At 38.1% G+C, this 27,065-nt stretch overlaps 2 protein-coding genes across 2 annotated transcripts in view; both read right to left on the bottom strand.

Annotated features, from left to right (window-relative positions):
* LOC148104189 (basement membrane-specific heparan sulfate proteoglycan core protein-like) overlaps positions 1 to 21,808 on the bottom strand; it is a 41,160-nt gene extending 19,352 nt beyond the window's left edge. The window contains exons 1-9 of the mRNA XM_087838294.1: positions 21,679 to 21,808; positions 15,939 to 16,211; positions 12,458 to 12,722; positions 10,872 to 11,140; positions 10,471 to 10,749; positions 9,043 to 9,321; positions 8,652 to 8,912; positions 7,068 to 7,331; positions 6,667 to 6,945 (exon numbers count right to left, since the gene is read on the bottom strand). Coding sequence (XP_087694420.1) covers positions 6,667 to 6,945; positions 7,068 to 7,331; positions 8,652 to 8,912; positions 9,043 to 9,321; positions 10,471 to 10,749; positions 10,872 to 11,140; positions 12,458 to 12,722; positions 15,939 to 16,211; positions 21,679 to 21,808 — 2,299 coding nt within the window. The remainder of the gene's footprint in view (positions 1 to 6,666; positions 6,946 to 7,067; positions 7,332 to 8,651; positions 8,913 to 9,042; positions 9,322 to 10,470; positions 10,750 to 10,871; positions 11,141 to 12,457; positions 12,723 to 15,938; positions 16,212 to 21,678) is intronic.
* On the bottom strand, positions 2,775 to 5,803 carry LOC102797622 (uncharacterized). The gene is made up of 10 exons (XM_087830586.1): positions 5,650 to 5,803; positions 4,928 to 5,068; positions 4,776 to 4,791; positions 4,605 to 4,696; positions 4,164 to 4,214; positions 3,994 to 4,056; positions 3,834 to 3,893; positions 3,414 to 3,476; positions 3,143 to 3,205; positions 2,775 to 3,031 (listed from the first exon to the last, which is right to left on the bottom strand). Exons 1-10 carry the CDS (start codon positions 5,801 to 5,803, stop codon positions 3,024 to 3,026), a joined length of 711 nt encoding a protein of 236 aa, XP_087686712.1. The 3' UTR covers positions 2,775 to 3,023.
* Positions 21,809 to 27,065: the final 5,257 nt, after the last annotated feature.

Here is a 27,065-nt window from a genome sequence, read left to right on the forward strand (position 1 = left end):
AACAGAAAAGTTTTCTTAAAGTGCAAACACTGAACAAAAATATGATTTTTTCAGTTATTAGCTTTGAATAAATTAACTTTGGTGCAAATGATGGTTTGATTTACAGATTTATTACATTGTTTAATGAAAAATGATGATGTTTACAAAATAATCTCTTTCTTTAGCGAGGCACTATTTTATGTAGATAAATGAATATTTGATGATCAGTACTGTTATTCCAGTACAGGCACATCATATAAACATGTGTCATGCACACAGAGGTCAAGTGAAATTTCCACTGTGCTCTTTGTCTGTGCTCCTTGTTAACGCTTTGCTGTGAGCTGATAACATAAAACTAAACATCAGCTACACTGAACTTCAGGCTAAAACCACAGGCTGCATTTCCTCTGTTCATGGTGACCCAACCAGAAAACATGAGGCCTGTCAGTGGATAAAAATAAGCCTGTGGCAGAAAAGATGGTGACCACCAACAGTCTTTCACACACATGTATGCCAGTCAGAAGAGTAAAGACGTTATTCTTTGCAGATTGATCTTGTGATACTGTTTGATATTGCTGCTTGAATAAAACATAATCAATGCATTTCTTTGCAGATCTGAATTTATTTGAAATTTCTTTCAGTTTTTTAAAAGTTTTACATCCGTCAGAAATATACAACATTTTCCATTTGCAAAAACTTCAAGAGATTTATTCAAAAACACAAACACAGGTCAAAAATAACCTGCACTGGTGCTCAACAGCTTTTAATGTTAGCAAATATTTAACTGATGTTGTTGAGTTTGACTGTATGCTGTGTATTCAGACACATGATGACAGTGCTGAGAAGTAAAACAGAAAGACTGTAACAACAGCACAATAATCACACACTCAGAGTAAATGCATAAAACAACAAGAACAAAAAAACACTTTCAAGTGTGATTCAGTCATTCAATTTATTTCAAAAACTTTAATGAACTGAATTATTGCTGATCAAATAAACAAAAATATACTAATATAATAATCAAAAACACACGAGCACTAAGGCCTCGATCCTGTAGGATAATATTTTAACTGGTAATTTAAAGATTAATTTAATTTAAAGTATTAAAAAATATAACTTAAAAAACATTCATGCTATAACTTGAATCTCTGCTAAAGGGCAGTACGATCACTTATATGGCGACACGATCTCCCCAGCACACTCTGTTCACACTCCAAAACTTTACAGGATCCCAACAACACCACAGTCCCGGTCAGAACAAAGGAGAGAAGAAGAAGAGCACCTGCTGCTACTTCCTTTTTTATACCCTCTGTTTGATCCCCTGTTTGCCATTACACTAATCACAGTAATAATAATGAGCAATAACACTAATAACATTTCAAACACTTTAATGAATTGAATTATTGCTGGTCAAATAAAATAAAAATACAATAATAACAGTAAGTTATGAAGAGCTGTAAGAAGCTCACTTCTTTTTCATTAGTGGCTGAGAACCAGTATAAAGTTGTATTACTGCCACCTACACAGCTGTGATGGTAACAGCAGACTCCAAACACTGTTTGTCTTTCAGCCTCAGAGTCTGTGCAGAATTTCTCTCACACCACCATTTATTAACCCTGCAATAAAACCTCTAAACTTTCTGCTTCTGTATCTTAATTTACAGATTTCTCCAGCTCCCCTGTATCCACTTACTTTAACATTTACCATTTAATTAAATCAGGGAACACAGGACTGCATGACATTTTATTAGAAACTAAAATCACATAAAGTCAACAAATTAGTTACAAATGGTAATAGGACAAAATAAAAAGTCACCAGCGTAGTTGTAGTTGCTCTCCCACTTTATAGGACAAAGACATGATTGATAGTGAAGAGGGAAACCCATCTACAGCACAGCTGAGCTATTAGAGCACGGTGACCAACTGTCCTCTTTTTGGCACTTGTTGACTTGTAAAAGACTATATGACATTTTTTAGTTCACCATTCATTAACTGCACAGAGATGTTATTGTTTAAATATGTTAAAGTTTTCTTCAAGTATACAAACAGTATTATAAAGGTTCTTCATGACTGGCACAAGTGTCCTCTTTTTTGGAAATCAAATAATGGTCACCCTGTATTAGAGGATATGATCAGCACTGTTTATCACCGTCATGCTGATTTTGCAGAAAAATGCCAACCAGGCTCAACCCAGCTGGTTAAGTTTACACCTGACTGACCTGTGCCTCCTCCTTACTGTGACTAAACAATCAGACTCTGCAGGGTCAGACAGATGTTTTGTTTCTGTCTTGGTTTCGATAGAACCGTCTGGATTTTTAGCTCTGATGTTTGTGTCGTATTAATGAATTATAATACTGCTACTTCTCTGAGTCATGTTGATCATGATTGATGCAGAGCTTTAATTCTCTGTGATGTTCTGTCTCCATGCAATCTTCCATATGAGATTTATCACATGTACAAGTTATGTTTTCATTTAACTATCAGCACATAGAGAGATGATCTGATTAGTTTGTGGATAATTTCATACAGGAAACAAAAATCAAACATAAACATAAAATGTTTAAATGTAAAAAGATTTTATTTCTACCTTCTGACTAAAAGATGCAAAAAATGATCAGAAACACAAAAATATACATGAAATACATTCAAATGTATTCACTGCCTATAATTCTTATTTATATAATGTAAACAAATACAGTTAAAGTATTTGTTGGTGCCCATATCAGTATTTACACTGCAAACACTGACTGTAAATTGTGCTGTCAGATACTAAACATCACATATTTCTCACTGCTGTTTGGAACATGTTAGATACATTCAAGGTTTATTACAATATATTTTATAAAAGTAACCGAAGATAAAGAGCATGAATATTGAATATGAATACACCTCCATTTGGTTTATACTAAAAGAGAGTAATATGTCTATATGATGATGTAATATTGTAACTGTACATAAAGCTGAATATGTCTGATATTTGGGGAGCAGAGGAGCAAGAGTGGCTTCATAAAAAGCTTCTTCTTGGCTTTGCTGCTACAGCTCTCCTCACTGACCTGTAAGACAAGCACAAAAAGACAAAGTGATTTCCAACATGTAAAGATATTATGAGCTGAAGACATTTAATAATGTGAAGAATAAATCAGCCTGCATGGCAGCAGAATTACTGAGAGAGCTTCCTGATGTGACTTCAGAATAAACTGCTGCATCAGCTGCAGGACTTGATTTTCCTGTCAATGAAGAGAAGATCATTGAAAACAATAATATCATTAACCAGGAGGAAACTGGATGTCTCCACTAATGTAAAGAGTAAGATAGATTGTATTAACCATGTACTGAATATATAAATATAAATATTAAAATAAACAGATTTACATTTTAAGAGCAGATAAACATGTTGAACAATATTCAGTGGAGATGATGGCAGACTTTGCTCACCTTTGTTTTTCTTGGCTTTTTCTTTTTTGGGGTGTTTGACCTCAGCATACATCAGACTGTCCTCTAAAAGAGACGTCAGAGCTCAGCACACATTTGTTCAGCACAGATATGATGACAAGAACATTACTACAGAGTAAAAACATGAGAGGAAACTGTTTAGTTTGGGGACATATAGATGGACAATACCATACTGTACAATAACAATATCATTCTGTATATGAAGCAGACAAACTTACACTAAACTCTGAACGGCCCTCGATGTGTATAAGATTCAACTCTGCTGATGTGTAGTGGTCGTATGTAGTAGCTAAGCTTGGTCAGTGAATAACTAAACTCCATGTTGACCTATAATTACCTGCAATATAATGATGTGATGACACGTTCAAGTACAAACACTGAATGAGACTCTTGTGACTGTACCTGCAGCTCCCGTCTTCACCTCAGAGTAAACAGCACTCTGCTCTGGTTTATGATGCTTCCCTGTTAAGATGATCAAATTAATGAAAATAATTAAAACATTTTAAATATTGTAAAAACTTTCCAGGCTTTTATTTCTACACTGAGTGTTTTGTGTACTCACTCTTCTTTCCAAAGTTTTGAAGTGTAATAAGAGAGTATGTGACATCTTGGGGTTCATCTGCACCTGAAATATAAAAATGTTTGTAAACACATCAAATGCAGTTTGTCTCCTTAAATCAGAAGCTTCTTGCATCTCTAGCTGCTCTGAGCTTTTCTAAATATGAACTGTACCAGTTCCAGTGTCTTCCACTTGTGTGATGGATTCATAGAGGTTAGCATCACCTTCATGAAAAGAAACCAGAGTCAGAGTTTCATTTTAATGTCATCAGTCAAAGAAAGATTTGTATTAGTTGTGTTTAAGTCAAATCCAGGACTGTCAGATATTTTCAGACCATGAACCCATCATGGTGTTACTGTTTGTGTTGTTCTGATATGAAACAATAACATTTGTGGATTCTTTCAGTCGAGTTAAAGATACAATCAGGTTGTAAAATCCTGATCTTTTGTGCATGTAGTCAGTTGGTTATTTGGATGTTTGTCCAACTGGATTTTTATAAATGTTCTTTGAAAAACTGCTGAGCACAAACTGAACCTAAGAAATGTTCGTGTTAATGGAGACTGAATGAAAAGTCAATATTAATAATGATAATAAAGATCGGTTTAAGTGCTGACCAGGATGAACAGAGTCGTATTCATGAGTTTCATTCTGGTTGACTCCATGATTTGTGGAGGAACCCGGACTGTGACTCTCAGACTGAATCGACCTAAAACATGAAATAAACACAATAAACTCAAAAGTAACTGATGTTTGTTTAAAATAATAATAAAAAGTATTTTACCAACCTGGTGAAGCAGGAACCTGTGAAAGAGACAAATGTTATTACACATGTTTGTGATGTGAATTGTTCGATCAGAATACATGTATATGTGTGAATAATTAAAGTGTATGCAGTAAATAAACTCTCTAATACAGGATGAAAAGAAGAGGCTCTTACACTTGGACTGTCTGCAGCGATACAACAAGAGCAGGAGAATAATAATGAGAGAGACTCCACAAACCAGTCCAACAATCAACCACACAGGAGATGAAGAGCTGTCAGCTCCTGACACAGTTACTGTAACAACAAACAATAAAGCTTAATTATATTTTATATTTCATGACGTGCTTTTATAAAAAATTATCATGAAAAAGATCCAGTTCATCTATTTTCATTGACTAGAAATCACTTTAACTCCATTTTAAATCCTACTGTGTTTAAATGACTTGACTTCCCACAATGAACACATAAACACAATCCAGTCTCTTATAATTTCCTCTTAAATGTTGACTTCAGTAAATCTGCTTTACAAACTTTTACTATATAAACATGTCAAACAGTCAAATCTTAATATAAAGAAACAAAAACTGATGTTTACATTGAGATTTTCTGTTTCCTGTCAGAAACTGTCAGCATGACTCTGCTCTGTGGTTTGATGTTGTGACTCCTGTTCTACACTATTTGCAGTGTTACTTGTAGAATTGCTGCAGAACTAATTGTGAATTTATGTTGATTTGGAGATTTGCTGAAAGTGATTGTTTCACATTCATAATCCCACCTAGTCTCCCCTCCTTGGATCACATTCCTGACATTGATTCACTCGACTTCACATTTTTCATGTTCAACCATCTCCGATAAGTGCATTATTACCAAAGAGGTTAAATATACTGCTTTTTGACCTTCACAATAATCCTCTATTATCAATTCATTCAACATTGTTGCTGAATCCAAACTCACCAGTCTTGTTAATCTGAACTTCTTGGCTGTCCTCTGTGTAGTAAACTGGGTTTCCTCTTCCTCCTCTGCACCTGTAGAGTCCTTCCTGTGAGACATTGATTCGTTCATTTGATGGGGAGACAACATCCACTGTGGTATTATCTCTGTACCAGTAGTATTTCCATCCAGATGATGATGATGGGTCCACAGAGCAGGTCAGGGTCACACTGCCCCCTACTGGAACAGTTGTGTTATCAGCTCTCAGTTTGGCCTTTGGTTTATCTGCAGTTCAGTTTAGAAAAAAAAAAAAACAAATAAATTATTGAATCTAAATAATTTAAAAAACTAGATGGAAATGGTAACATGACCAAATCTTGGTGATCTTGAAGTGATACAAACTGTAAACTCATTTTGATCGACACTGTGAAAGTTTTATATTTTCTTGGTTATATTTAAGAAGAACTTAGGGACTGATTAATAAACTGACCTGTCTTTAGGGTCTGAGAGTTTAAAGGGATCAATCTCAATAAGCTTCCTGCTAAAGGTGAGTGGAGGTGACTCAGAGTTGTGAGAATGTTAATCATAGAAACAGTAACATTATTTTTGGTGCTCAGGTCTGTGTGTGTTTTATTTCTTTTAACAAATGGCAGTATTTGATGACATGTTAGACCAGAATGACTTTTAGTCTTTCTTTATAGAAATTGTAGATCAATTGTTATTTGTTTGAATATATTATTTATTCATCCTGTTTCTGTCAGTATTGTCCTCAGGTGATGGAGCAGCAGGTCAGCATTGGCGTCTCTATACCAGCTGAAAGTTCATGACACAAAGTGGTGACAAACTGTCTACAATGAGGCTACTATCAGCTGCAGCTCTTTGTCTGACTAACAATGTAACATGCTTTGTAGACCATTGAATTCATCCTGTGCTGACCATGATGACATTTGTCAAATGGACATCACACAACAAACATGACTTACTTGATGCTGACAATGTGAAGGCTTCACTCCACTCTGTTGAAGAATATGAGTCATCTCTGCATCGACTCTTACACATGTAGTCTCCACTGCTGGACTCAGAAACTCTGAATGTCACATCATTATTGTGTGTCCACTGTGTGGGTGTCCTGGGTCCTCTCCATCCATACTCCCACTCAGTGGTTTCACCTCCTTCCTGCACCTCACATGTCAGAGTGATCGTCTCACCTCTGAAAATCTGAGGCCAGTTGGGTTGTTGTTTTACAACAACTTTATTGGAAACTGTTTACACATATTAACAGTTGAGATACAAATAGAAACATGAAATCAACACAGAAAACTTCACATTGTATGTTTGATAATCATGAGTGAATGTATATTTCAAACTAAATTACTGAACTCACTGGTTTTCTCAATGGTGACATCATCACTTTTATCAGTGTAGTAAACTGGGTTTCCTCTTGTTCCTCTGCAGCTGTAGATTCCTCCTTGAGATACTCTGATATCTCTGTTTTGTTGATCTTTGATTTGAACTTCAGAGGTTGTTTGGGTTCGTCTGAACCACTCATATTTCCATCCATCAGATCTCCGCACAGAGCAGGTCAGTGTCACACTGCCCCCTACTGGTATGATTGTTGTTCCTGCTGTCAGTGTGGCTCTGGGTCTATCTGCTGTTATGAAAAAGGAGGAAAATTATATAAATATGCAGATGATTCATTAAAAATGCATAGAAACAATCAATCCTACGTAAACAGATCTGAAGATTTTCAGTCAGTGACTCTGGGTAAATGGATATGCTCTACTTATATTATTGTATTTAGCCACTTAGAGCCTGTTTGTCTGAGGTATCAAACTGTGGCATTGTTTTGACACACCAGTGAAAGATGAACCAAACACTGAAGACTGGAGAATGTGATACATTAGACTCAACATAAAATATTTGTTTTCCGTCCGCCTGAGTGCTTCCTGAGAGGAAAACTTTGTAATGAGAAAGATTACTGTGGTAATGTGTCTGTAATGAACTGAGGCCATTTTCTGCTCTTTGGTTCGGCTTCTATGACCTGCATCCACATGTAAGACGTGCATTAGAAGGCTTTTATTTATATTTCACAGAAAATCCATCCTTTGTTATTTGGTTTTGTCATTATTTTTTATACCCAAGTCATACATATGTATCTAGTTATTTTGTGTATTTATTTATTTTATATTTGAAAGCTTTCATTTTCTTTGTAATATTTGACTTCCCACACGTGTCACTTCCTGTAGTTTTGAAGGAGGCCCTGCTGGGGAGCGATGAGATTATGCTAACGATCCTGTTACAGAGAGGTTAAGCACAGTAAAAGTGCTAAAATGGTTCAAATCTTGGTTGATGTATTCAAAGACACTGTTTCTTTTAAAGCTGTGCATGTAGAAGCCCAATCACATGAAGTTGCTGAACTGAATTATTTTTATTTAAACAGTGTTGGAGAATAAACTCAGCAGGCAAAGCAACAGCTGACTCATCTCCTCGTTGACACAACACAGTTTGCAGCAACAGTGTGAGGCCAGACCAGCTACACACAGTAAAATGAAATGGCTTCTTTCTTTGGCCTTGATCCCCCAAATTTCACAAACTGTGTCCTGGTGGTTTTAATGTGACCTCACTGAAAGACAAACAGGCTGAAGAACTGCTGGTATCACTGCTGTGATTGTGCTTTCTGCTCTCAGTGTGACTCTGACTCTGACTGGCACCAAACACAAGTTCATAATCTCACACAGGCGATCTGTCTTAGTTCAAAACTACACAACAGACGCACCTGATTTGTTATTTATTCATTAAAACTGTCATCTCTTTACATTCCCTTTTAAATGAATCATTGTAGAGTCACAGTGGACTCAGCTGTGTGTCTGTTTGCACAGTGAGTTTCTTGGAGGGTCTGAATTGTTTCTTGATGTCGAGTTTAAAACACAAAACAGGAAACTTCAGTTTGAATCGTAAACCAACTCACATGAAACTGTCAGTCTGAAGGCATCACTCCATCCTGTTAAGAGATAGTCACTGCTACCCCGACATCTGTAGTCTCCACTGTGGGACACTGAAACTCTGCTGGTCCTGTATTCACTGGATGTTAGAGGGCTGTTTGTGTTGGGTGCTGTCCATTCATATTTCCACACCTTTCCTTCACCTCCCTGAATCTCACATCTGAGAGTGATTGTCTCACCAGTGAATATCTGAGACCAGCTGTGCTGCAGTTTCACAGCAGCCAAAACTGTTCAACAAACAAATAAACAGAAACATTAAACAGAAACAACCCAAGTGGGAGAAAAAATAAATTTAAATATATTAAGTCTTACTTTAATTTAATCATGAATTTGTTTTATTTCACAACAAAATTTCACCCTCACCTTGTTTCTGAATTATAACTGGAGCACTGTCCTCTGTGGAGAAAACTGGATCTCCTCTCCCTCCTCTGCAGTAATAGATGCCTCCTTCTGAAATACTGATAGTGTGCTCTGATGTTCCAGCTCCTATTTTCTGACCTCCAGAAAACTTTGAATCATGTCTGAACCAGTCAAACTTCCAGCCAGCAGAGCCCTCCACAGAGCAGCTCAGTGTCACACTGCCCCCTGCTGGTATGACTGGACTTTGTGCTGTCAGTGTGGCTCTGGGTTTACTTGCTGTTGAGGTTACAGGAAAGACAAACAGACATCAGACTGTAAGTTGCTTGTGGGGAAAAAGTGATATAATAAATAAAGATTGTAAAGAGGACGTAAAAATTCTGTGATCATTTTAGAAATATGCAATTTGTATTTTCTTTCAGTAAGTGCTTAATAGCTCACAACCCTGGATGATGGGTTAAGAAGATGGATGGAGTTTAATAATAGATTTCAGGTTTCTCAGGTAGGTCGGTCCCTGATCTCAGTGTGATCATCACACTTGATGCAAACAGGCACAAACAACACAAGAAAAAAAAGTGTCTTTAAAGCAAATTTGATGAGAATCAACAACTGGCAGCAGCACACATGAGGACAGCACAGGTATCTCAGCTAACTGTTAACCAGCTAGAGCCAGGAGCTAACACTGGATGTATATAACACGATGAAAACTTTATCAGAGTGAATCAAGAATCAGGTGAGACTGTTTTTATGCTCCGTCACCAAACTGTACTCCTAAATGCAGACACAGGTGAACTATTAACTGTTAACTGATCTGAGGGGAGCTGTAAAACTGGGACATCTGAGCTTCCACTGTTTACCTGTGTTTGTTTGGGGGGTTTTTTGTTTTCAAATAAAGAGAATGAAAATCAACACATTTACACACAAAGTGATAACATTGTACAAATGAGGCATTTTGAGTCTGGTTTGCTTTCATAAAATGACTTTAAGGTTAAAAAGCAAATCAATGAGTTTAATAGAAATAAAATAAAAAACCTTTGTTTTAAACACATTCATGTCTGTGTGTTTCATATTGATTTTAACATACGGCAGAATTTAATGAGATGATGGGTCAGAATGATTTTTATTCTTCTTTTAAAAAAAGTTGTAGAGCTGATATTATTTGTTAGAGGAGTCTGAAGAATATACATTTTATCCTGTTTATATCATTATTGTCCTCAGGTGATGGAGCAGCAGGTCAGCATTGGCGTCTCTATACCAGCTGAAAGTTCAGGACACAAAGTGGTGACAAACTGTCTACAATGAGGCTACTATCAGCTGCAGCTCTTTGTCTGACTAACAATGTAACATGCTTTGTAGACCATTGAATTCATCCTGTGCTGACCATTATGACATTTGTCAAATGGAGATCACACAACAAACATGACTTACTTGATCCTGACAATTTGAAGGCTTCACTCCACTCTGTTGAAGAATATGAGTCATCTCTGCGTCGACTCTTACACATGTAGTCTCCACTGCTGTACTCAGAAACACTGAATGTCCAACCATTATTGTGTGTCCACTGTGTGGGTGTCCTGGGTCCTCTCCATCCATACCACCACTCAGTGGTTTCACCTCCTTCCTGCACCTCACATGTCAGAGTGATCGTCTCACCACTGAATATCTGAGGCCAGTTGGGTTGTTGTTTTACAACAACTTTATTGGAAACTGTTTACACATATTAACAGTTGAGATACAAATAGAAACATGAAATCAACACAGAAAACTTCACATTGTATGTTTGATAATCATGAGTGAATGTATATTTCAAACTAAATTTCTGAACTCACAGGTTATCTCAATGGTGACACCATCACTTGTATCAGTGTAGTAATCTGGGTTTCCTCTTGTTCCTCTGCACCTGTAGATTCCTCCTTCAGATACTCTGATATCTCTGTTTTGTTGATCTCTGATTTGAACTTCAGAGGTTCTTTGGGTTCGTCTGAACCACTCATATTTCCATCCATTAGAGCTCTGCACAGAGCAGGTCAGTGTCACACTGCCCCCTACTGGTATGATTGTTGTTCCTGCTGTCAGTGTGGCCCTGGGTTTATCTGATGTTATGAAAGAGGAAGAAAATTATATAAATATGCAGATGATTCATTAAAAATGCATAGAAACAATCAATCATACCTAAACAGATCTGAAGATTTTCAGTCAGTGACTCTGGGTAAATGGATATGCTCTACTTATATTATTGTATTCAGCCACTTAGAGCCTGTTTGTCTGAGGTATCAAACTGTGGCATTGTTTTGACACAACAGTGAAGGATGAACCAAACACTGAAGACTGGAGAATGTGATACATTAGACTCAACATAAAATATTTGTTTTCCATCCGCCTGAGTGCTTCCTGAGAGGAAAACTTTGTAATGAGAAAGATTACTGTGGTAATGTGTCTGTAATGAACTGAGGCCATTTTCTGCTCTTTGGTTCGGCTTCTATGACCTGCATCCACATGTAAGACGTGCATTAGAAGACATTTATTTATATTTCACAGAGAATCAATCCTTTGTTATTTGGTTTTGTCATTATTTTTTATACCCAAGTCATACATATGTATCTAGTTATTTTGTGTATTTATTTATTTTATATTTGAAAGTTTTCATTTTCTTTGTAATATTTGACTTCCCACACGTGTCACTTCCTGTAGTTTTGAAGGAGGCCCTGCTGGGGAGAGATGAGATTATGCTAATGATCCTGTTACAGAGAGGTTAAGCACAGTAAAAGTGCTAAAATGGTTCAAATCTTGGTTGCTGTATTCAAAGACACTGTTTCTTTTAAAGCTGTGCATGTAGAAGCCCAATCACATAAAGTTGCTGAACTGAATTATTTTTATTTAAACAGTGTTGGAGAATAAACTCAGCAGGCAAAGCAACAGCTGACTCATCTCCTCGTTGACACAACACCGTTTGCAGCAACAGTGTGAGGTCAGACCAGCTACACACAGTAAAATGAAATGGCTTCTTTCTTTGGCTTTGCTCTCACAAATTTCATAAACTGTGTCCTGGTGGTTTTAATGTGACCTCACTGAAAGACAAACAGACTGAAGAACTGCTGGTATCACTGCTGTGATTGTACTTTCTGCTCTCAGTGTGGCTCTGACTCTGACTGGCACCAAACACAAGTTTATAATCTCACACAGGCGATCTGTCTTAGTTCAAAACTACACAACAGATGCACCTGATTTGTTATTTTTTCCTTAAAACTGTCATCTCTTTACATTCCCTTTTAAATGAATCATTGCAGAGTCACAGTGCACTCAGCTGTGTGTCTGTTTGCACAGTGAGTTTCTTGGAGGGTCTGAATTGTTTCTTGATGTCGAGTTTAAAACACAAAACAGGAAACTTCAGTTTGAATCGTAAACCAACTCACATGAAACTGTCAGTCTGAAGGCATCACTCCATCCTGTTAAGAGATAGTCACTGCTACCCCGACATCTGTAGTCTCCACTGTGGGACACTGAAACTCTGCTGATCCTGTATTCACTGGATGTTGGAGGGCTGTTTGTGTTGGGTGCTGTCCATTCATATTTCCACACCTTTCCTTCACCTCCCTGAATCTCACATCTGAGAGTGATTGTCTCACCAGTGAATATCTGAGACCAGCTGTGCTGCAGCGTCACATCGATCCTGTTGGAAACTTTCCACAGCAAAATTCCTCAATTAGGACACAAAAGGAATGAATAAACATTTTATAATCCCTGTGGCTGAAACTCCTCCTGCTGGCTGATCTAAGAAAAGGCTGATTAACCAGAGTGAGAAGTTTGCAGTTTGAAATCCTAACAGAATAAAATCAGATGCAGAAATCTGGAATGAATGTTTTATGTTCACTTTTCTGTTCAGATCAACAATTTTACAACAGCTGAAGTCATTTCAAACATTTATCCTCTGATTCATATATATATAAAAGGATGGAGTGGTTTCCAGTAAAAAGGAAAAGTGAGCAAACACTGCATCATCAAAAACATCATTCACTGTTATTTCCATCGACATATAAAATAATATTGAGCTATTTAATTGAATGTTTGGGTCAATTATTAACACTTTTTTAATTTGTGTGTGTATTTAGTATCAGAATTTAACACCAAAGGGCCGTAGTCCGTGACAAACATGACAAATCTCTGTTTGTATTTTTATTCAAGAACCATTATATCATTAAAAATTCAGCTGAGTGGGTGAGCAGTACGGCCAGGTTCAAGTCCCAGCTGCACCCCTACATTGTCTCTATCCAATAAAAGATAAAAGGCCTAAAAAAATCCTCTTTAAAAAATTAGAAGACATGGCTCACACATTTGTTCACACACATGTAATTATTGCTTCATAGGTCATGATGATGTTGATGACTGTAGCCGTGCTTCTAGGTCACATGTCTACAGAGCCACAAACAACCAGTACAGAGGTCTGATCGCCCAGTCAGTGACTGTACAGAAAATGTGCTGCTCACATCTGCAGCTCATACCTCAGCATAGCAAACCATTTGGTTTCAGTCATTAAATATTAAACTATTATTATTGTTATAATTGTCTCATTGTTTGTCTCTCACAGACAAAGATGTTTGATGGTCCCAGAACATGAAGTTCTTTACACCCTCGCTGTGTTTCACCCTCTTCACTGATCCTCAGTCAGTCCTGTTCATAATCACATGAGAATCACAGGCTCAGAGAAATCTTTATTAAACTATCTCTCATCTCTGAGCTGACTCTTCAGAGTATCTTCAGAATAATTCAAAAATGTTTCTATGACAACTCCACAGCCATTGGTCAGGATGACCAACATACATGCTCTGAAATGAGCCAATCACATAGAGTGATGTCACTCTGTCCAAAAGCTGTAACTGATAACAGCAACTGGTGTCATGGCCTGTGTGCAAAATGCAGACTCAACACAGAAGCAAAACTTGAACTCAAAATAGCAGCTCTGCCTTGTAGGCAGAACACACAGACATGGATGAGGGAGATCAAACACTGAAAAAGAGAAAGACAGGGCTTAAATACACTGAGGGATAATGAAGGGAATGAGACACAGTAGGAGAGCACAGCTGGGAGTAATAGACTATGTGCACATTAGCATATGCTACTTCCGGTGGGGAAACTCCTGTAGGGCGCTTCGTTTCCGGTGTTATATTCGCTCCTTGTTTACTGCCACTTTTTCCAAAACAAGTGAACCAAATTGATGAATCGAGGTGAGATTTACATTTCTCGAGATGTCTTGGGCATTTATGGAATATATAAGTAGATGCTGTTCATAGACCTGTCGAAATTTTTCCCCCGCACCTCAGAGCAGAACAGAGAAAGGATTTAAATTCTATATTTCTCAGTATTTGTAAACAGCGGTCCCTCATTTATCGCGGGTGTTATGTTCTAAAAATAACCAGCGATGAAATCAAGTAGCCAATTTTATTTTTTGACGGTGGTAAACGTTTCGTCGACATTGTTGTGTTTGTTGGGGAAAAAGCAGTGTGACTGCACTTCAGAGTCACACTGCTAGCGATCGATGCAGCGATTCTGTACTGTACAGGAGAGACGTGACGGAGGAGATCGTCTGCAGCGATCAGGACGCAGAACACAATGTGACGTAAAAAAGAAAAAGCATGCAAACTTGCACTAAAAAATCTGCTAAACAGCGAGGTGAAAGGGGAACCGCGTCATAGCGAGGGACCGCTGTAATTTTGAAGGTAAGTCACAACATACCCTTCGTAAATACTGATGTATAGAAACCCTTACCAGCAATCAATCATTTTGTGTGTGTCTTTTTTTCACAGTTTGTTAACATGCTGTGTAGGTGTGTACTTGACTAGCTGATCTCGACATAACGGGGAAACATCTGGTTTGACTATTCTTCACCTGTAGTTTGAATGCTGAACATTTGCCTGTTTAAATCATAAGACCAGTCACTATACAGAGATGTGCTTCTGAATGTGGACGATGTGTCTTCTGCTGCAGTGATGCAGTTCTGCTTGTGTTGAGTGATGTAAACAACTGATCAATCTAAACTCTTTAAACGTCAAAGTTGATCATTAGATTTTTTATGACACACAGTGGTGAGTGTTCCCACCTTCTGCTCTTTGTAACTTAACGCGATCTTTCCGTTTTTGTGTTTTGGACAAGATTTTGGAGTATATCTTCGCAGTAGCGATTGACCGCAAAGTAAAGCTACCGGAAATGTACAGCCCCACATCCTGTCTCAAACCAGGAAGTTAGCATTTTCTCGTGCACAGGGTCAATTAGACAGTACGAGACAAGGGAAATAAAACTAGAAACACTAACATGAGACACAGACCTTCAAAGTAAAACAGGAAACACACCGACTGAACTCTAGACATGTAAACTTAACAGAGACTGTGAGACAGAACATAGAAACGTGGGACAGAAAGGCACAGAGTTAACACAACATGAACACATAAAACAAAACCTAAGAACTAAAACCGTAACAGCCATAACTGAGCCTGGGGTAATAATAATAATAACTGCAATAATCAAAACAGCAAAGGACTCAGAACATAAAACATATTATAAAATACCAAAACACACGAGACTCAAAATGCTGAACCGTGACAACTGGAGCATCAGGGGCCAAATCACAAAACACGTTTATGAATGACTGAGCCACACATTTAATTTCTGACTGATTAACATATTATCATTAAAAATAAAAACATTATTATCAAATATTATAACCCCATTATTGTTTATTATTTATTAACTTTATAACACTTTATATATTCAGAAATAACTTGGCAGGTTGGGGCCATAAATCCCTTTGTAACATACGTTTTTGTTATAATATTATCCCTCTCTGATCTTCAAACTTTGGAGAATCCATGTTGTTTTATTTCTTATGACATTTTTAAACTCACCAGTTTCCTGAATGATGACTGGATCACTTTCTACTGTGAGTGAATTTGTCCCTTTTTTACGTCCTCTGCAGTTGTAGATGCCGCCTTTAGAGATCACAAGTTCTCTCTTTGATTCACCAGCTACTTCGGTCTTCTGTTTAGAGTGTAAACTGGGTTCTCTGAACCAGTCATATTCAAAGTCAGCAGAGTCCTTCACATCACAGGTCAGTGTCACACTGCCCCCTGCTGGTATGGTTAATCTGTCTGCTGTCAGAGTGGCCTTCACTCCAAGTTCTGTAATTTAGAAAAAGATCAAAAGAATAAAATTGTTGCTCTGAATGTTTGAAGCAAACTTAAATTATGTGAATCATCTTTTGCAGCCACACAATTCAACACACTGAACATCTACAGAGACTTTGGAGTGACGTGTTAAACAGCTTCTACTCAAAACACCAAATGAGGGATGAAGGAAACAAACTCTATGCTGAGCTCAGAGCAGCATTTGGTTACCATGTTTCATGTTGGTTTTTCCTTTAATTTGTCATCTTTGTGGAGCTTTTGATAATTAGCATATTTACAGCTTCATAAGGTAATCAAAAAAAAAAAAAAAAGCTATATAATCCAGCATACTTCAGTGAGATAATCTGCACTACACACACTGTTGATATTTTCAGATCAGATAAACATGAAAAGAAAATCCACATGTCTGAAGCCACAGCTCTTCAGTAAATATACAGTTTGTATCGTGGGTGTGTGTTTGAGTGCTCACACAGTTAACATGGTTATATTAACATTTTAACCAATAAATCAATGAAATGTTTGGTTTATTATACAAAATATAACACAGAGGACGTCATTTAGAGCAACACAGGAGAAGCTAAATACTAGTTAAAATCAACATGTATGATATAAATGGAAGAAAAAACAGTTTCTCACCTTCAGTGTTTCCATGTTTGACTGTACTGAGCACTAAAATAATGAATGAAATATCATCAGACATTATACAACTGACAAAAACACAATAAATATATAAACTGAGGCTTTTAAAGGTAAATCTTCAGATGGCAGAGTTATTGCTCATCACCAAATTTATGTGTTTCTATTTGCTGTCAAACAGGCTGGAAACATGAAGAAATCTTAAAAATCTTTAAAAAAAAAAAAAAAAAAAAAAAACCTTTAAAACTTAAACAATGTTTTTAAAGTGTGGACAGTAAATGTAATGTTTGCCAGCAGCTGCATGTCTAACAGTTTAAACAGTCACTAGTCTGCTGTATTGAAGCCAAGGGCGTAGATTTGGCATGGACGTAAGGGACATGTCCCCACCAATCATTTGATCTCTTCAAGTAAAGAAAAACAAAACCGATAGAAAGAAAGAAAAAAAACGATCTGTCAACGTCTCATTCACCCAGCGGTGCAGAAAGAGTTAAATTACGTTCTCTACTGGAGTCCTACCTCATGTAAGATTCAAGTTTTTTTTGTATATATATGTATACCACTCCCCCCACCAACATTGAGGTCTCAATGTTGGCAAGTATGTGCTAGGTTTTGGCATCATCAACATCAGTCTAAGATTGTATGTAACCATGAATAACGTGTTGCCATGTCCACCAGGAGAGACTGGACAGTATAGATGTAAAACAAATACGCCAGCAGTTTATCTCAGTTGATGAGGGGAGAAGGCATGTGTTTGGCTCCTTCACATAGTGGACATTGAGTTGTTGTGTGGGACACCAGTAGTCCATGTCTGTTGCTGTAACAATAGTTCATGTTTAGAATAAGAAATGCCAGCTCACTGATTTGATCGGGGCAATAGTGTGGCTAAAATGTTGCATAATTTTGCTGAGAGATCTTTTACTTTGTGGTAATCTAAGATGAGTTAGTTTTATGGACAAGAACCACCATTCAGTGTTCCCTTAGTGCTAATATATAAGAGATGTTGGTGTAATACACACCTTCCACAAGTGTGGGGAACGCCCCTGGGGGGGGGGCAGAGTCATTGCAAGGGGGGTGCGGTATGAAAAGCAAAAAACAAAAAAAACAATGCTTGGACTCTGTTAGCACAGGGCGCCTCAACAAACACAAATCAAGAGATGAAGCATCGCTGAATATGTTTCCAAACCAACTTCATTCTAAGCTACAGACTAGAAAATATGGTGAAGCATATCTTCCCTTTGGTTTCACCTGCACAAGTGCCAAGGTAGGTCTCCCCTGCAGAATTGGTTTCCCTTCGTCGAGAGCAGCACTGGGCTGTTTAAATCACGGACAAACAGTATCCCACATTCTTGATTTTTAGTTCACAAACACTTGTTGTAATGATTAAATACTCCTGACATTTTGGAGATGTTAGCTTGTTAGATGTTTGTTTTTTTGTGGGTGGCTGTAGCTCAGGTAGCAGAGCAGGTCAGCCACTAATCAGAAGGTCGGTGGTTCGATCCCAGGCTGCCTTCTGGCAAGATACTAACCCCATGTTTGCCTACTGGTGGTGGTCAGAGGGCCCGGTGGCGCCTGTGTCCGGCAGCCTTGCCTCTGTCAGTGCGCACCAGGGCAGCTGTGGCTACCATGTAGCTTACCATCCCCAGTGTGTGAAAAAGTTACAGTGGGATACAAACAGTGTTGGGTAAGTTACTTTAACTTAGTTACATTACTAGTTACTTCAAGTTACTCGTTACTTTCAGAGTAACTAGTTACTAGGCGAAGTAACTTTGGTTTTACTCAGAATTCTCTTGTTAATGTGTTGCTTCCGTAACTGGATACCCAGCAAGATTGCCAGTCTTCTAGCTTGCTTACTTGCCACAAGTGCACTGTGCCACCTACCAATAGAAAGGAAAAAATAATGTGCACATTTCCACGAGAAAAATCCCACGCCTGATTCTATCCTAGCCTGCTTTTTACATCCAACACAAAAACTGTAGTCGTGGTGTTTTCGATTGTACTCAGAACTCAGAAATTCTGCCTTCTGAATAGGAAGATGTAGGTAACACCAGACTGCAGATGAGCTGCATACAGGGCTGGACTGGGACAAAAAAATTGTCCCGGGCATTTTGACTAGAGACTGGCCCACCATTATAGGAAAAATCATAAAGCCTTTGAATGAAAATAAACACTGTTGTGACAGTGATGTACACTGTTCTGATGGTATATATGTATCAATCTATCAATCGTTTGTTGTAAGATTCAGATAATTATTTTTTTAAAAGTGAGACATTTTAAATGAGAATAAGAAAAGTATTTCCTTGTGCCCCCCTTTCCCTTTTAATGCCCTACATGGAACCCTGGCAACACTTTGCTAGACCCGCCCCTGCACAGTTACCAGCTGTCATCTCCTGGTTTCATCTTCATGTTTCCCTCTCACCACATATGATATCATGACCAGCAGGTTTACAGCTGTGGCTCCAGCAAACATCAGCTGATACTTAATTAATATTAAATAAATTCTAACAACAGCTGATCAAGCTTAAAAGTGCTGCTGTTGTTTACCGCGACATCCGCTGGTTTCCTCTTTCTGGCGCAAAGTGGGCGATAAATAAACAAGAGAGAAAAGCCGATCAGCTGATCATTGATCAGTTTCATGATTGAAGTAGAAACAGGAGAGGGAGGGGAGAGGATGAGAGAAGAAGAGGCAGCTGTGCAGCGTAAACACAGAATAACTCCAGCCTTGTGTCTTTATAATTGTAGCTGAAGTCCGGGACAAACTGTGTTCCTTTTCACCTCAATACGAAACGTGTGATATTTTCTCTGAATACAAGACGATTCCGTTTTTTACAGGACGGTTGGCAACTCTAATAATTAACCTTATGAACAAAATAAAGTTCAACATCAGTAACATAGCACCCACCCAGCTGTATAGAAACTCCGTCATGCTAGCTAGCACGCAGTACGAAAAAGTCAGCATAACGAAAATAAACTCCACCTAAACTTGGTTCATATCTGACCCAGATGGACTGCAGGTTATAACTTCTTACCTGAAGTTCAGTTCACCTGACACTCTCGGACCAGCGGCTGCTTCGGGTCTCTCCTCTTGCCTCCCTTTTCCTTCATCCACCTGCTGGCCTCCACCACTTGCTAATGTTATTGAATCTGTGGAAGCTCCGCGATAACCACCACACGAAGTAACGAATAACGAGCCTATCTAAATCCCAGTAACGAGTAACGCGTTCCTGGTTTTGGCATAAACTTACCACAATAATAACGTAGTTACTGTAACGCGTTCCTTAATAACGCGTTAGTTCCAACACTGGATACAAATAATATCAGGCTGATCCTGCCACGATTTGCTCCCCCCTGTACAAATCACAGACAAACAGTATCCCACAGTTGTTTATGTTTTTGAGCCCATTTTGCAGAGGGATTGAAAAATGTATTGATAGCAATGTTGAATATTATTACACAGGAAAAAAACAACTACATGTAAAATAATCACACCGTGACGCCTCTGCCTTTGTAAATGGAGGGACAGTAACTGTGTGTGTATATGTAAGTGTGTAAAACCTGCAGATAGTCAGAGTAACAGTATTTTGTCTCTATCTGCTATTCTGCAATTCATCTCATGTAAACAATAACGTGGCGCACAGAGTGACGTGAAAAAAGGCACATCCCTTTGACGTTGCGTGACAAACTCTGTATTCCTCGTCCACACATAAACACAAAAAAGGAGTTTTAAAAAAGTCTCATTTTTGGTGATTCGAAACGCCGTTTACGTGTGGACGAAACAGCTGCGTTTTAGGTGTGGACGTAGCGTAAATTAGTTAGTAGTTTATTTTCTTACTACCTGTAATTTATTGCAGATTACTTGTATTTGCTTACCTGTTTACTAAATGTTTGAGGTGTGAAATAAACCGCAATGGAGCAAAATATGGGTGTGTGTGGTTGGAAGATGTGTTTGTGCGGGCGTGTGCGCGTGCGCGAGGGGGGCGGACATTTTTCTTGTAAAACAAAGGGGGGCCTAACGAAAAAAGTTTGGGAACCACTGGTGTAAATTGAAGTAATGTTGTTAAGTCCATAAAGTCATATTCTTTATTGTCATGACTGTATTTGAAGCTATTTTTTATTTTTGCATGATTCCTGATTTAGATGGAATATGGCTGAAATAAACTAAACTCTAAAATACTTAGTCAGTCATTTGTTTAATAGTAATTTAACATTATATTATTCACATATAAAACTATGAATTGTGATTTTTAAATGGTTTAAAAGCATGCAGAATAGCATATGTAGGCAAGTATATTTCTCCTTTTTTTAATCAAGAAGCAAAGACAAAAAAAAGGGGGGGGGGGGGGGGAACAGGGCAGGGTTCGGTGGTTGAATCAACCGTCCCCACCAATTCCAAAACCAAATCTACGCCCTTGATTGAAGCTGTCAGGTAAACAGGTTAAAGCAGTGATACACTGTAATTGTCACCAGTGAGAAACATTTTCCTTCATCACTGCCATTCAAACAGTAAAGGTGTGTATTGTACTCACAGAATAACCCCAGCAAACAGAGCAAAGAGTGCCCCATCCTCACGTCCAGCCCTGCACGCTGATCTGCATCTAATCTCAAAGTGTTCGACTTTGCATTGATAATAAATGCAGAACAAAGAGAAGCTGCACTTAATGTAGATAAGATCGGAGTTTATATTCAGCTCCTCCTTCTATTGCCTCTCTGTGCTTCCTTTCCTTTTATAGAAAGCTCAAACAGCTCCTGTAGCTTTGACCACAGCAGTCATGTGACGTGTTAACACCACTGCAAACATTTAAGTTTCTTTCCTGTTTTGTGTTCCTACCTTTCTCTGTGATATACAAAGGTGCTCTGTTGCTTAGTGACTGATACACTTTGCAGGTCATAGTTTTGTCTTTGTTGTCGTGTCCTGTGGATCCTGCTGGAGTTTTCTTCTTCTGCAGACTGAGAGTCATCGTTTCAGCAAGTGTTTTGGTGTATTCATTATTATTCATGGTGTCATAGATTGACCAGATTGGAGCAGAGTTCTGACTCGTGGTTGTAAAAGTTGTTCTGTACCTCCAGACATCCTTTTTTATTCTTATTTGACCACAGATCTTCTCCATCGTTATGAATCTGTTGTAATCCTTATATTGTTTATTGGAGGAACATTGTTGAAATTCATCCTCCACACTCTTACCTCAAATATCATCAGGCAGTTCTACAGTCACTGTGTTTCTTTAAGCTCAGCACAGATCTGTGAATGTTCTCACAATGTGCTGAAATTCTACTTTTAAGTTTGGTTGTGACCCCAAACACAGGAAGTGACTCACTGTGTAGTTCTTCTAAAGACGTGTGTGACTCACAAACTAAAGTAAAATGAGAACATTTGTATTCAAAGTAAAGTTTATGATTTGATGGCATATCAAAGAAAAACACTAACACTCATCTGAAGACAGCTTGATAATCTCACTCAATATTTAACAACAATACAAAAAACAAAGAGATGGCCAATAAAGATGAAACACTGTGATAACAACATGTGTCTAGAAAACTCAATGCAACATAGTACATGCATGTGTGTGTGTGTGTGTCTGCTATTTACAAAAATATTGACATATGAAACATGCCGCTAGTTAAAGGTCTGTAGAGAGCAGATTATAGCTGGTCCTGAAAAAACAGGTAAATGATGAGATGGATGACAGGTAGTGTGTTTTCCTCTCTTTCTGAGTTTCTTTACCTCTATTTATTCACATCATTTGTTCTAAAAACACCACAAATGCATCACAATCTGAGCGTCTCACATTTCACATTCCAGTCGGAATCATACGGAATATAAACAAAATCCATGCAGCCATATCTAATGTTATTTGTGCACGAATTAATTAAATATAACACTGTCACCAAGCATATTCAGTTAGGCAGAGATAATAATTACACTGTTGTGGAAGTTTTCCATTTAATAAAGCCTGCAGACTAACGGTGAGCGATAGCTAACATCCTTTAATCAAAAAAAAAAAGAAAGAAAAAAAAACGAAGGCCGTATCTCTGTAGTGGAAAACTCCACACAAACACAGCAGAGCTAACAGGATTAATACGACAATCACTGCAGAGGCACTCAAAATAGTCTCTGTAAACTCAAATGTGCAGGCAGTGTGTTGTATAACTAGGGATGGGTATCGTTTAGGTTTTATCCGATACAGGTACCAAACCGGTACTTTTGAAACAGTGCCAGTGCTTAAAGAATCAAGAACACAAAATTGGTCCAAAAACCTCTCATGTTCAGCTGTTTTTTTTTTTGTAAAAAGATAACAACGTTAGCCTTTTCTGCAGCTATAGGGCATATATGGTATCACTCTTGGCTGGAAGCAGTGCTTAAACAATGAAAAAAAAAAAAACTTTGTCCAAAAACCTCTCATGTTTAACTGTTTTCCACTTTTTCTTTGGTCATTTTAGCCTTTTTGGCCAGGGTGAAGAGAGTATCTGCCATCAAACAAGAAGACAGCCACATGTAACTATGATGATGTTTGCTAGTTCACCTTACATGCATTAATTTAATAACGTGGTTAGCCTACTCAACGTAAATTACACACGAACAACATTAAGCTACTCACGCAGAGAAGAACGGCTGCTGCTGCATCATCATCATCCGTCATCATTTCTGCTACACTGGCAGGGCTAGGGACCAGGACTCTCCTCTTCGGGTTTTTGGGGGATGTTGCTAACTCCGGGTCCGATAACAGGCACCACACCCGCAGTAGATGCGCTCGGTGTGAGGTCTTGCAGCAAGCTATCAAATACGGTGCATTTCTCGGCTTTAACAAAATGCTATGCGTCACCAGGTGTTTCATCGGATTTGAGGTGTTACCTCCTTTGACAGTATCACAGTATCACCTTAAAGCACTTGTTGCAGGCTGCTGAGTTTGCATCTTTTGCTGTGAAGTACAGCCAGACTTTTGACCGCTTCGCCTTGGGCATTTTTAATCTGTAGCTCTGCTCTAAAAGAACGTACGTACCTGGACCCGCCTACTATGCCCGCAAAGGTAAAATGATTGGCTAGAATCCAAAGTGTATCACATCTCAGGAAAAAAAATGAAATAAAGCACCGAAATGTGCGCTGCTTTTCGGTCTGGTTACTACCGTTTATGTCAGAACCGGTGCCGTACCCATCCCTATGTATAACTGTTACAAAAAAGAGCTTTAAGCTTGGAAAACACACACACAGCTGCTACAGGCGGGGCAGGCTTGTGTGGTGTACTAAGTTAGCTCATGCTGTCTCAGCAGCGCCATGTTACATTTCAAAGTGCAAAATAAACAAACAAACCAATAAAGCAAATCCCAACAAAACAAAGTTCTGGTCAGGTTTCAGCTTTACTTGGTATGTCACTCATATGGACCATATATGTGATTTTTATCATTTCTAAACTAAAAAAGACCAAAAAAATCTGGTAAATGATGAGATAAAGGCGGATAGTGTGTTTTACTCTTTGGCTTCTCCCAAATCGGAAGGTGCAACGCTAATTCTTTATTGGAAATTGTGAAAATTGGAATCCCTTGTTCTATAACTCACACTGAACAAAAATATGAACGCAACACTTTTGTTTTTGCTCCCATTTTTCATGAGCTGAACTTAAAGATCTGAAACATTTTTTACATACACAAAGGACCCATTACTATCAAATGCACGATCTGATATCCTCGTGTTGATCACAACAATGTCATTGTTGTGATCAAACCGCATATTTCAGTGTGGCCTTTTATTGTGGACAGTCTAAGGCACACCTGTGCAATATTCATGCTGTCTAATCAAGACCTTGACATGCCACACCTGTGAGGTGGGATGGATTATCTCAGCAAAGGAGAAGTTCTCACTAACTCAGATTTAGACAGATTAGTGAACAATATTTGATAGTAATGGGGATTAATAAAGTGTTCTGATTCTGATTTTCCCTCATTTTCCGTCTGTTCCTTGTATCTGACCATTTTCACAGGACTGCCCACAACTTTTTAAGCCATTTAACACTGATCTGTGAATAAAGGGATGAACCAGTGTTGCATCTAGACACAATAGACAACTTATCAAAGAGCCTGTATTTTTAGGTAATTTGTTATGAGCATTCTCACTTCCTGTTTTATTTTGATAGTTACTTTTCTCTACTGTCTTGTGTTTAGTTTTACTTCCTCTCCTGTCTAGTTTTCTGATTATCTTCAGCCTGCATCTCGTTATCCAACTGTACCTGCTTCCCCTGATTATCCTCATGTGTATGTAGTGTTTTCTTCCCATCAGTCTTTGTCTCAGTGTCTGTTAACCTCCTCTGTGAGTTTCCAACCGGTTCTGGATGCTGTGGATTTTTCTGTTGGACTTTGCTTTAAGGACTTTTCTCCAGTTGTAATAACAGTTTGCCTTTGGTTTACTCTGCCTGTCTCCTTGTGTCTATATGTGTCCTAAACTCTGCAATTCATGACAGATTACAAACCACTGATTATACTTTAGAGTTATGTCTTATAAGTTATTAATATGGGAAGATAAACTGGCCTGTTTGGAGTTTCAATAAGAAGAAAATCACATCAGCAAGATAGAAATATGGCTAATTTTATATAATTCACACATCTATAGAGAAAGAACCCACACAGCTCTGACACAGATAATTGTGAGTGGATGGGTGGATGGATGAAGAGCTACAACATGTACATACAGAGACTCATAAAGGCAGCCGCTTTTCAGCATGAGAAACCACCTTTCACAGTTTCTTTTGATGCACACAAACATTGTTTCTCTTTAGTATGTGATAACCACAATGACTCCACTTTTACCTGTTTTCACACAGCGGCATGTACACGTAGATACCACAGTGGGAACTGCAGTTTGACTTTTATATGCAAGGCACATTTTTATATGTCTGTACTACAATAACGGCAATAATTATCACTGTTACATGTGTCTTAATTCCTTGTTAACTATCTGCTGTGAGCTGATAACATAAAACAAGACATCTGCTAAACAGAAGACCTCAGACTGAAACCACAGGCTGCATTTCCTCTTTTCTCGGTGACCTGAACTATCAGCAGACGAAAATAAGCCTGTGGCAGAGCAGACAGTAGTCCTCTACACACATGTAGACATTACAGCAGGATTAATTAAAAAGTTTTAAATTTTTTAATTGATCCAAAAACAGCCACACAGTATTCTCAATTTCTCTCTGGGATTAATAATGTGTTTTATTTTATTTTTTATTTTTTGTGTGTTTGTTGGGGGGGGGGGCTGTCCCTCCTTTGAGAGTGGGTGCTGGGTGGATCTCGGCAACAGGGTGCCACTCTTGTATTTTGCAGACAGATAGCCCCTCTGCTCTCATCTGGCAGGGCCCTGATCTGGTGTGCATGTAATGTGCTAAAGGTGCTGGACTGCACCATCTCCTCACGGGGAGAGTTACTCTGTGCAGATGGAATATGTAACATTGTGGAGAGATAGTCTCGTAACTGGAGAAGTAAGGTTATAAAGTGACTGTATGAAAAACAGTTATATTCACACAATATTTCCCACCAATCATAAGTCTTTACTGAGAAGTGAGACTTCCTGTGAAACTAAACCCAAGGTCACACACAGTTAATATGAACTTCATTCAACTTCATGTAAAAAATAATACAAACTCGATACAAACACACAGAAGTTTTACACTGTGTTAACAGTCTTTAAAGTTCAAGTGCATTAATAATGATGGTTTTATTTAAATCTATATTGGTTTTATTGGTCAGCAGGTGGTGACTCCTCTAGTCTGATTGTATTGACGTCTATAAACAACCCTGATGTTCAGCTGATTTATGACACCAGTAAATATATTCTGGTTACATTAATGGTCTCAGTCACTGCAGTTTCAAGTGTTACTGAATGCAGCATCATGTTTAAGGACAAAGTACTGAAGGTTTTAGGGTGGGGACACTTCCTCATTGACAAGTCCATATGAGTATACAGTGTAGCTCAGTTTCTCAGGGAGGTCCAAAATCTGCTTCAAAGACTAAGATACCAATGACTAAAATTCACAGTTTTGGCAGACAGTGTCAGTCTTCCTAATAGTCTGTTATTTGATATACTCTTTTTAACACATACTTTAAAATTAGCCTGTTTTAAAGTTGCAGTTAGAAGAAAAACATATCGGTATAAGATTTAGTGGGTAGAGCACGAGGCAGAGTATTTTTTTTTTAATTCACACATATATTAACTTTTACAGCATGAAT

The sequence above is a fragment of the Neolamprologus brichardi genome, chromosome 3 (genome assembly GCF_056152115.1).
Source record: "Neolamprologus brichardi isolate AB-2024 chromosome 3, ASM5615211v1, whole genome shotgun sequence".
Classification (NCBI taxonomy): domain Eukaryota; kingdom Metazoa; phylum Chordata; class Actinopteri; order Cichliformes; family Cichlidae; genus Neolamprologus; species Neolamprologus brichardi.